This window comes from Cloeon dipterum, chromosome 3 (genome assembly GCF_949628265.1).
Source record: "Cloeon dipterum chromosome 3, ieCloDipt1.1, whole genome shotgun sequence".
Lineage (NCBI taxonomy): Eukaryota > Metazoa > Arthropoda > Insecta > Ephemeroptera > Baetidae > Cloeon > Cloeon dipterum.
The window spans coordinates 10,000,001-10,012,366 of NC_088788.1; the positions used below are offsets into that span (position 1 = coordinate 10,000,001).

Below are 12,366 nucleotides of genomic sequence, written 5' to 3' on the forward strand. Positions count from 1 at the left end.
AGAGCGCACCAAAACTTTTGGATTGACATTTTTTGTGCATCTAGTTTTGAATCTTTAAAGATAGTCAATAGGAAAACGTAAAAACTGGTATTGAGTGAATGAATTTTTAAGGAAAATGCTGCATTTCAAGCAACCAAAATCATTCTGAAAACAACCCAATATATCAAATTAAGGTACAATTCCCAAAAACCGCAGAAAAAATTAAATAGTTCTTCTAAGAAAACTCATTTTCTTTTATTTTCTACCTTAGCCATGTTAGTGTATGTGTTTTTTTTGCATCTAAACAAATTAAACAAATAAACAATGCGGTTTGCGTTTTTCTATAAAAATACAGATTTTTTTGGCTGTATCTAAAGAAATTTTAATCTAAAAAATATGCGAGCTGCAACCAAAAATTGCTATTATTTACGATTTAAAGCTAAATTTTTGTGGATGACTTCCACTCTTTACGTCAAGGTATATATGTATTTAACGATATATGTGGCTTGTGAAGGATACTTTCTTCTTTTGGCAATTCTCAGAAAGGCAGAGCTTGCCGCTTAAAAAGCACACAAACATTGAAGCACTTTTTTTAGGTTCTTGAATAAAGATATGGAATATTTATAATTTTTCCTTCCTTACTCCTGAAGTGCACGTATTTTAAGAAACAATTATATTAATTGTTATGTTAATATAGTTGCATTTGAACAATCATAAGGTCTTCCTGACAGTTTAAATACAGTACTATTATTTCCAAATTAAAAATAGCAGCAGTCGTGTTTCTCAGATGGTTTTTAAATTTTTAAAGTTTGCAATGGTTTTAATTAATTTAAATTTCCTTGTTTACTTGAAGAATGTTTTTATTAACTCAGTAAATATCTTGTTTTGATTATTATTTAAGTGTTAACATGCTTTAGTTTGTTTGAATATAATATTAATTTTATAATCATATTTTTAACTTTAATAATTTTAATACCTTTTAACATTTTTATTAAGATTAAGAAATTTAGATTTGATTAAATTTTCACAATTTTTTAAATTTAACTGTTCAGAAAGATCGAAGCGCTTTACAGACATGCTATACGTTTAATTTTTAGGTTCTCATTAGGTGGATAAATATCAAAATAATTAAAATCTAAAGCCTTTCTATAAATGCATTTTGCTTGATTTGTGGAGTTTGTAGTATCGCTTCTCGTTGGGATTGTCTCCTACAGATTACAGAAAATGTTTTACGTGCATTGATTTAAATTTGAATCATTGCAGGGGAGAACAAGGTTGGCTGTATGTGTCCGTGGCTCTTTAGATCCAGTTTCCTTGTTTACAGTGACGACGGAGAAAGAAAAAAATTCAAATTGCTTTGGCTAATTCGCCAAGTAGCAACTTTCTACACATACTGGCCGTCGATCTCGTTTCAACACTCACCCCATCCGATGATGATTTATATTCAACCTACTACTTTTAGACCTTGGAATTTAATACTAAAAAATCTGCTATATTTAAATCAAATTACTCATTGTTTAAACTTTTTGAAAGTCATGATTATTGAACATTTAGAATCATTCATCATTAAAATTTACTGATTTTCAAGCAAATTGTATGTAAAAATGTTTTTATCAATTTTTAAAACTGTCACTCGAGTTTTTAATTTTTTTCTTGCAATTTATCGACTAAGTATAGAGCTTTTGGTTAAAATTAGACTGTTTTAAGACATTAAAAACAGGCCTAATAGATTCTGTTGACAGATTTCATAAGCACAAGATGAGAAAAAAATCAAATGACTGAAATTCCAAAGTCTAATTAGTTTGTTACGAGCGGGGAGTGGACAGAGAGCCGACGAAAAGCCGCAATTAGCGCTCGAGAGGCAGATTATTATATTGAATCCGCTGGACTGTGTGCTTGTCGGGCGTCCTTGTCCCGTTTTACGCACGCCAACTCAACTCAATCGTCGTCGCTCTCGGCCCTTTCGACAATACGCAATGCTGCGCTACCGCAGGTGACTTTGCTCGAAAAACGCATATTTAAAATTTGTAAAGAGAGAGATCTGTCCATGCGACAAACGAGGTGAAATTATAATTTCCCTTCGCTCGATCGTATATATAGTGACGAATGTTATAAAAATAGAAGAGAGAGAGAGAAACGACAGCGGCGACGGAAGAAAGAAACCAACGACTGCGCTTTTCTGCTTCACCGAGCAACACTTTACTGCTGGTTTTACAATGTTTCACGGCGTGACAACAAAAGTGCGCACTGCGCACGGAGAAACTTTATTATAAAAGACGCGAACTCTGCGAAAGTCCAATTCCCACGAAACAACCTAGAAAAGTAAAATTTGCCTAATTTATTTTCCGGTTGGCCGGCTATAGTTTTATGAATATAATTGATCGCGACGAGCGCTTGTTTTTCTGCTAACTGGACCAGCTCTCTTGCCGAGGTCGCACATTCGCCGCCCGTCACACTCGGATGTTGAAAAAGAAAAGGAAGTAGAAAAACTGCTTTTGGAGATTATTCGCTGATGCCGACGTGCAAAACAGCTCGACTTCAAAAACAACTTAAGCGATCAATCTTGTTTCGTTTCAGAAAAGGGTTCCTCTATTTGAAGATGTTCGACTGAACTACATTACTGATTTCACTCTTATTTTAATTAACAATTAGTTCAGTTCTGTAAAAATTTAAAACTATGATAACAGAGCATAAGATTCACTTTTAATTCTAAGATTTTTATCAAATAATTAAAAACAAAAACTCCAGCGGGGTCCAGATTCATGCGACGCGCAGACATGGCGTTCGGTGGAGTATGGTGCGAAAAAACGGTCTCGTGAAAATACGCTAAAAGAACCAAGTTTTCGTCAATATTGTGACATAATTTGCATTACTTTTACTAATTGTGTCTTTTGGATTGTAAAAACAAACTCTTGACACTCGTACGGCAATCCAAAGAGAGGTTTTTGTTTCCTACATTCAGACACCATCTTGGATCTGCGCAGTCTTAACCAATTTTATCCCACATCTGGCCCCCGCTGAAAAACTCATGAGTAAAATTTTTACAATCAAATTTAAATTAGCACAGAGTGAACAATTTAAATCTATTTAAATTATGAACAATTACGTCCAAAGGCGATTAAAAATTATTTAAAGAACTACAGTCTGCCGCAAATCTGTAGAAATTCATAAAAAATCTTTCAAAATTTTACTGCTATCGCCTGAAACAAAAAATAAATTAAAAATACGATCTGTGAATGCCTGATGTAAATTGAAAAGAGGAATTTTCGGAACGCCGTTCAATAACTGCAGATTTTTAAACATTTAAAAAGCAGTACGTTGTAATAAATTCAACCGGTTCTGTATTATTTTTCGAGCAAAATCGCGTGCGCGTGCATAAAGAAAGGGAAAAGAGAAAATTTGCGTTTATTCAAATAGGGACCTTAGCAATGAGACCGTAAATTTCACCCGCGCTGCCGTTGCGGCGCACATAATGAGACTCGATTATTAGCGTTGTGAAAATCTCGGCGGTGGTCAGGTCATCGTCAGGTGCAATACAACTCGCGTGCTGAGTGTGTGTGTGTGTTTGCGTTTTGTGCTGAAGTCATCACGCGGTGAAAGACACACTTTTCCTAATTTGATAACAAAAACGCGTGCACCAGCTGCCGTCTTAATCGGTTTCCCTTTCACCAAAGGCGCAAAAAGTGCTGCAATAAATGTATGCTGCGAGTTTTTTCGCGCGTATAGGCCTTGGATCTGATTCGCGGACATTAATCTGATTTGGCGCGAGTGCACTCGCCGGTATCACTGCTTTCAAGAATGAAGCCAATTGATTTCTTCAGTTTGGTTAGATTAAATGAATTTGAAAAATTATGTTTGCTCACAGAAGAAAAATGGCAGTAATAATCAGATTTATAAAAGCCAGAAGCGGCAACAAGAATTTTCTTTCTCACCGAAATCGGGTCTGTCTTCCGAGACATTTGAGCTGCGTTGCGTCTCCGGTGGCGTCCACGAAACAATTAAAACAAAAAACGTGTCTCGTCGGAGGCCCTATTCTGTTTACAGTCAGTCTTAGGGAGATTTCCTGATTTCAAAACGATTGATTCGAGTGACTGATAATCACCAGAAATGATGCACGAGTAGAAAAGAAACAAAGAGCGGTGACAATGGTTGCAGAAATGATTCATTGGAAACAGTTCCTTTATATAATTTCAAAGACCGGGAGTTGATTTTGAAGGACATACATAAAATAAATTAAACTAGCTTTCCAATCTGGCATTTTTTAAGGCAAAATGTAGAAGAAATGAAGGATGATATTATTAAAGTATGCGATTTTTTTAAAAAAAATATCCGCAAAAATTTAATCATGCGATGCTGGTGAATGTAGATCTGATCGACCGCAAAAATGAAATGAAATCGCCTACAAGCTACAAGGTTCCGAGCGTTTCATTGAGTGTGACTTGGCGTTAGAAAAAGAGCGAAGCAGTGTGTGTTATGTCTCGCCTTGAAAAGTGCACGCTGCCTTTTTGCAATTATTAGAATATAAAGTCTCCGCTTCCTGCTCACGTTTTTGCTACACTTACTGACCGACTTTTTTCTTTCTTTACACGCCAAAACCGCACTCATTGATTTCAGCTCGGGTTTGGACGGCACCTCAAGGCTTTTATGGCGAAAAAGATGACATTGCGCGCGTCTCCATTGTCAAAACGTGAGATGGAACAAAGGTCGCTCACCTCTTTCACTGCCAGGTGGAAAGGTCGCGTACTTTCAAACTTTCTGCTCCACTTAGTCTTTGTCTTTTGCATTTTCAAAATTAGATGTCATCAAGTTTCACTAAAACCGTCACACCGTGTCTGGCGCGATTACCCTTCATGAAATTTCCCTGGCTTTCGTTACCATTCTTCGTCTTGCTCCAAGATTTTAATAATTCATAAAAATGCACCTCAACTAAATACAATCGTGGTATGTATTCTTAATTTAATAACCGCAATATTCTTTTAATAACTATTAATTTTTTTATTATGTAACTGTGCGGCTACAATTAAACATTTATTATAAAATAATATTTTGAATAAACTTGAAAAAATTAAAAAAAAATCTTAACAAAATTATTTTAATATATCAATTAAAGAATTGAAAATTTATATTATTTTTATTCCAAGTTTAAAATTGTTTTTAACGCCTATATATTAAGTAAATTTTGTGTGTGCGGTGCCGCATGATAAAAAGGTTCACATAAATATTTTTCTACGTTTCAATCCCATTCACACGTGTCATAAGCCTACTTCGCCGCTAAAATAATAAACTAGATTCGCGCTGAATGCGCAAGAACACCTGTTCGAGCTAGCCGTGAAGGATGAAACATCTTCGACACGTGGGAATATTGTGCGGTGTGAGCGAGTTGGTTTATCAATGCCATTCCTTTCCAGACCTGCTCTCCTTGTTATTGGCAAATAGTGAACAACATTGCTCAAAATTTAATTAGCAGCTCTGCACTAGTCCCCGAAATTTGTCAATGTTTGAAGAGAAAAATCAACGCAGCAAAAATTAAAAAGATGCAATTATTTGGAATATTTTCGAAAAGGCGCAAAAGCTTGGATTTTCATTGAGAAACGTTTAAATTTAAATAATTTTTAGAAAGGAGATGAAATGTAAAACATCTGCTAAAATTCTGCATTATTCATAAATTAAAAAATCTGCCTAATTTTATTTTTAAATTATTTTCCTATTCCTAGCAAACCTTGGCCCTGAAAAATTGATTTAATAAATTTAAAAAGGCCAAAACAACGCCAAATGAGTTCCTTTCCAACATTAAATGACCTGAAAAAACCAAAATCTCGAAATGCACAGCATCCTAACGAGCTGCGTGGCCTTTGTTTTGCTCGCAAAGATTCGTTTCCGCGTGAGCCGCGGCGAGCGTGTAATTTGCGGGCCATTACCAGAATTAATAAGGCGAAAGATGGCTCGAGTTAACATTAACAATTCTTCTATAAAACTGCCAGCGACGTGCATTAGACTGCCAGCTGACTGCATAGAACTACCGGCTCCATTAAAAATTATTTTCCTCTGCGACAAAGTCGAGTTGCCGCTGAAGGTCGCTCCAAGGACTTTGGAATCTTGTAACTTTTCTTGATCCCCCCGTCCGTTTCTCGACCGAATACGGGATTAAAGAGCGCGAGAGCGTGACCTGGATTCGCGGTCGGAAAAGCTGTTGTTTAATTGCATGCAAGTGCTCAAAACCGACAGTAATTACAAAGATTTCACATTTATTGCTCAGCACTTTGCACGTGGAAATCACTGTCACGGACTCGCATCTTGAATTTTAAAGAGAGATACGCAAAAACTATTTTTGAGAGTACATCATGGAATTAATTAGAATTTCGTGCAGAAAATTTTAAAACATATTGTGATAGAATTAACTTCAGAAATTAATTTTAGATATAGCCTATGAGTATAATGCTCATAGCTATTTTTAATAAGTTTATTTCTAATTGAAGTTAAAACCCATAAATTCGCACAATCTTGATTCAATTTTCCGCATCACGTAATAAATTTTCTCTTTAAACGATGACAACAATGCAATGTTCGTGCTAAGAAGGCATAATAAAAACGTCACGCACAAATATATCATTTGAAATAAAAAGGATAAAACTTTAACCTTCAGCAGTACGTTTGTATCGTTTCAGGAAAAAAACCCTTATCGTACACACTTGCGAATTGCGTTCATTTCCATTTCATTTGTTTATTCCAAGGCTGCGTGTGCAACAATTAATCATTCTACGTGTAATTATTCTGGCTCAACGCACAGCAAACAATCCTGTATTTATGGCAGTAAAGTTCTTTCCAGTTTACTTCCTAAGAAAAATAACGCACAGAATGCGGTACTTGTCGGTTTTTTATGGCGTCCAATTGTTAAAAATCTCAGGTCTAATTTAGGATGACGTGTCAGCTTCGTGTGAATAACTGGGTCCAACCAAAAAATTTATTCAGCTATGAGCTATGAGCAGAGGCGTGTGTTGTGTTAATATCAAACTGACTGAGTACCGTCTAATGGGTGTCGAGCAGCAAGAACGACTCGATAACGGTCCACTCTCGGCTGCAACGTGTGCACCCTGCAGGCCTTTCCGCCCAACTCACTAACAAGAAATACATAGTAATCATCGCCGAATTGTTAATGTCAGGACCACTAGGAATTTATAACCAGCCCATCACAGGTTTTTTTTCTGTAATTTTATTTTTCTGTGAGATCGTTTTGTTAAAATTTTACCCGCCTAGGCTGCTAATATAAAATAAAATAAATAGGAAAATTAAAATAGCACACTGGAATATGATTTTTGACATTTCCAAACGATTCCTGAGGGTAGAATTAGATTTGGCAGCCAATTCACTATGTCGATTATTCAACACGTCGAATTTTCAACCAAATAATTTTACAGTCTCACCTAATTTGACCCTCAATAATCAATTGGCATTGCCAAAAATCAACTTCCATCTTGAGATAAAATTTTTCTTTGTTACAAAATGAAGATATTTTCCTTGAAAAATTTCCATTCAGTTAAAAATACAAATAACTCGTTATCCTTGAATTTTCATGAGTAATTTTCTTGCCTACGCACACAATAGAAAATAGATTTTGCGACTGTGCAAAAAGAAGTCGCGCACGGAATTGACTCGTTAAGAAGTCGTAAAAGTCTAGCACAACAGTGCAAATTTGTATTGGTTAGCACGTAGGTTATTATCCCATCGGTGTAAAAAAAAAACGAAATGAGATGCGTGTGAGTGCGGCGGAGGAAAAAAAGGCATTACAATGCAACTCGGCGGCACACAATGCGCAAAAGTAAAAGTGGCAAAGCGTAACACACTGTCTTTCTGCGTGTCATCTCTTTTTCAATGGGCATTAGGATTCTTTCTACACGCAAATTGCTGCTGAATGAAAGTGAAAAGCTGAATATTTTGTAGCTATAAAATGTATATTAACTGGCAATTGTTTAAAATCATTTATAATATTGCATAAAATTTTTAAAAATAGGTAAGTCTCTGATTGCAATGTAAATTTCTGTTAAAATCATGCAAATAAATTTAAATTCACGAGAAATTTGGCAAAATCTCAAATTAAAACCCAATGAACCTGCCACCAATATAAATTAATAATAATAATTTAATTAATTAATTATAATTTTATTTATTTTTGGCCTGTAAAGCTCTAAAATAAACTCCATATCCATCTTTCTCATGAATTAAATTTAAATATTTCTTCACATTTTGCAAATTAAATTTCGCTCAACAAATATTTATACTGAGTTGTTGTAAGTTTTAAATTAACCTTGATTTTCCTCAAATTCCGACAACCATAATTAATTCTTCCTATTTGAAATTTGGCGCGTTTGATTAATGCTAATCAGGCCGGCACACATTGCAATCGAAAAGGGAATGTCGCAGATGCCAAAGGTGGCCCGTTAGGTGGTTTAAATGCGAATACAGTTAGATCATCTTTCTCCCTCTCTCTCTCTCTCTCTCTCTCTCTCTCTCTATTTCAATAACACTTCCTTGGCTCGCACTCACACACACACTCACACAACACACACGCGCGCAGGCTGAGAAAACGAGTTGTTCGCCGCTGCACTTTGCCATACCCAGAGACCCACTTTTCGCTCGAGACGCTCGCTCCTTGTCCGTTCCGTGGTGTGCGCTTTTAATAGTCAATAATAACGCGCCGAGAGGAAAATGAATAGCCGCAGCAGCCGCGGCGATCGAGTGAGCGAGCGAGCGAAGGAAAATTGGAACAAGCGGCGTGAATGAAATAAATCGATACACACACACGCGCCACCGTTTTCCTTGTTGTGCAAATAATTAGATATAAACCTGCCAACCTCGCGGAGATTCTCGGAATGTGTTTATAAGTGGAAGAATTTTATTTTGCTCTGGAATTTCTGGCGGTAAGTGATTTTTTTTTGGCTGGTATAGGAAGCGCTGCTTTTGTATAAAAATTGAAGGGAAACGTAAAAATCGGAATAATTAGATCGGAAGGCGTCTTAAGAAAGCTGTAAGAGAGATTGTTCTCGATGTTGTGACGTCACAAGATATATAGACCTTCAAGTGGGTTTTGAAAAAGCTTAGTTTTATGGAAAATACTGTCTGCAGACGTTCCACGGTTTTTCCGGATTTTAATTACAATTCATATAATTTTATAAAAATTAAAAAGAGCAATTTTAGCATGTTTTGGTACGTTTTTTGTTTCCAAATAATTTTTTAAAAAAATGTCTGACTTTTATTTTTGTATATCATATATTCCTCAGGTTTATAAAAAGATGCAGCTCATTTTTTCTCTCTCATTATGAGATTGGATTAATAATATTTCAAACAAATAAGTTAACAGTCATAAATTGAAGTGCCTATAAATAGAACTAAAAATTCACTTTAGTTCCAGCGTTAATATCTCTTTAAAAATATTCATTCCTTAATCATTCTGGCCAATTTTTTATCTGACTGTTTTCAACAGGCTAAAAATTAATATTTATCCTCCGCAGTGTTTATTTTTGCTGATTAAATAATTAAAATCTCTGCATGAAGTTCCTTTCTAATAATTTCTCCAGCCACTCATTGAAAGCCAAATTTTGCATTCATTTCATATTTGGCAGAGAGATCAGCGAGGAAGATCTAATAATCACCTAACTATCTCCCACCTAATCACAGACAGGAAGCAGAAAATAAAATTAGCTCTCACACGCGCCTAGGTTATGAAAGTTCTGTGGCCGCAGTCCAAACAATTTCGCACGCGCGAGCTACTTTTGCGCGTTCGGACTCGGACGTCTGCGGAATTGATAAGCAACGACGATTACGAAATCTAATTATATTGCAATCGGCCGGAATATATTTCATGCAGAGAGAGAGAGAAAGAGATAAAAAAGCAGCAGCTGCAACCTTGCTTCAATTAATTACAAACCGAGCGCTTGCTGTTTTAAAGATTCCCGCACAATTTCTCGCCGGCGCTCGGCGAGAACTGCAATATTATTTCTACTGACCAGCTCTCCCTGACCTGCATGCATTTGCGCTCAAAACGACTCGATGTAGCATACACGTTCTCTATACAATCGAGCAAACTCACGTGGATTAATCATATAATTATAAATTTATTTTATTTTTAAAACCTAAAACCGGTAACGATTTTAATGAAAATATAAATAATTTTAAAATGAAATTAGGATCGGCAAAAGCATATAAATCTTAATTAAATTAAATCCAAAATGAGATGAATAAATTCAGATAGAGATTTTGGCAGTTCAGATTTTTTTAATAAAAAAATCCAGGCGTTGAAGTCTCCTTTAAAATTGAGCTTAATTTTTTGTCTGCTTTTTAATGAAATTTTTGTGGCAAAAATCAAAGGAAACTGTGGCTATTCAAACATTTATCTCTTAAACCGCTTGGATTTTTGCTGCAGAATGAAATCCAAGCCTAAAGTGGCATTTCATTAAAAAGTTACGCAAGAAATATCAACTAAAAAATGCAGTCATGAATGACAAATTCCGTTCATTAGGAAAACTAAGCCAGTGTGCCGCTAACTAAGCACCTTGTTGTTCAGTTATGTTGAGTTAAATCTAATAGTGCCATCTTTCGTATTATCTGCCGGCAGAGAGGAAGTCGGTGCGAAAACCACCGATGTAATACAAATGATTCGAAATGAACATAATTCGGCTTGTCGCACGCGCCCATGCCAATTATTGCATCATTTCGGTATCTAAAAACGCACAAACGGTTAATTCGTTTGACGAAAAACGAGTATTACAGTTACTCTCGCTTGGTGCCAACGCCGAGCCCGAGGAGACGCATTTCCTGATCTTGAGATGGTCACGGTGCTACGATCTGCACAACGCCTTTGCCTCTACTGGCCCACAAACGGGCTTGTTTGCACAACAATCCGGATAATTTGACCTAAAGCTCGAAAAATTCCTCACGGTAGTAAACTTTGTGATTGTTTAATGACATTTTATATATATTTTACTTGTCAAATTATCTTTAGAGAAACAGAATTTATAAATATTCATGAATGTACTAAAAGATACATTTTAATTTATTTGTTATGATGAAAATATTCACGCAGCTCTGTAATTTAAATTAAAATGGCAAAAATAAATTTTATTCGGTTTAAATATTGTTTTTAAAAATCTGAAAATATTGCTATTTTAATTTAAATATTTTGCTGATTTGTTTGCTCTACTCCAATAAATACCAATATCTCATTAATTACCTATTAACTTTAAAATTTTGCATCATACTTGAACAACCTTTATCGCCGATTGTCAACAACATTCCTGAAAATACGTGCAGCTCGGCAAGTCAACCTTTCGTTCGTTACAGTGACGGGAAAAATAGAAATAAATAAATAAATCGCGCAACACACACGTTTTCCTTCACCTCTCGAGGGGGAGTCGGATAAGGAACTTGATGATTCATTATTGACTTGATCAATTTAATAAACAAAAAAAAAATTAATCTAGATAAATAGATTGAAAACTCACCATTTTGACAGTCGTCGAAAGAGAAGTGAAAAGATCGGTTGAAAATAAATTAACGGATCACTCAGACGTTCTAATATTTTTTTGTCTCTTCTTCAACTAATTATCCAAATTGGTTGCTGAGGAACTAAGCACTGCCAGAAAGGTATCCATGGCTAGCTCTAGCGAGTCATCTCTCGGAGCTCTGTCTCCGACACAACCTGAGCACAGACTGACGACTCAGCCAGGGAAGGGAGCGAACGAGAAACCTGCGGACCGACCGACCGACCTGCTGCCGCCGCCGCCGACACTCACAATCCATTCACCGTATCGATCACACAAAGTGCTTTCCTCCGCGGCTCCGGATTCTTCCACACGCAATCACCCTTTATTTCGATGCAGCCACGAAAAATGGGATTTTTATTCGCCTCTCTCGGGCTGCACGCTCCGACACTATTGACTAGCGAGTGGCATTGACAGTTTTCCGGAAGTGAAAAGTGGAGTACACACCGCAGAGGAAAGGCCAATGATACCAACGCTGCCAAAATGGCTGAATTATAAACGAATCTTCTTGAAAAACTCCAACCAGGACATAATCCATGATGAAAATATGAGATTTTTATTTTATTTTTCCTTGTTTTGGTTTTTATGAAAAAAATTAAATCGTGAAAAATTTATCTTCTCATTATTTTAATGTTGTTCAGGCATGGTGAAATTTGTTCGCTTTGAGAAAAGTGTCCAGCATTTAAAATCGCATTTACGCAGAGGTGAAAATAAATTATTACGGCATAATACCGGAGAAATGTTTTTGGTTGTGTAATCAAATCTACAAATGTTTACAAAAATCTCCAACATAAACATCGCTGACTCCCTAATTTGCATATTTTTCTGTCTGTTAACATCCCGAATGCTTTCG

The 12,366-nt window shown here is 35.9% G+C and overlaps 1 protein-coding gene across 1 annotated transcript in view; it reads right to left on the reverse strand.

Moving 5' to 3' along the window:
- Positions 1–11,704, reverse strand: part of Ptr (Patched-related) — a 31,872-nt gene extending 20,168 nt beyond the window's left edge. Inside the window, exon 1 of the mRNA XM_065482771.1 lies at positions 11,475–11,704. Within this exon, the coding sequence (XP_065338843.1) occupies positions 11,475–11,477 (3 nt within the window). The 5' untranslated portion in view covers positions 11,478–11,704. The remainder of the gene's footprint in view (positions 1–11,474) is intronic.
- Between the last annotated feature and the right edge of the window lie 662 nt (positions 11,705–12,366).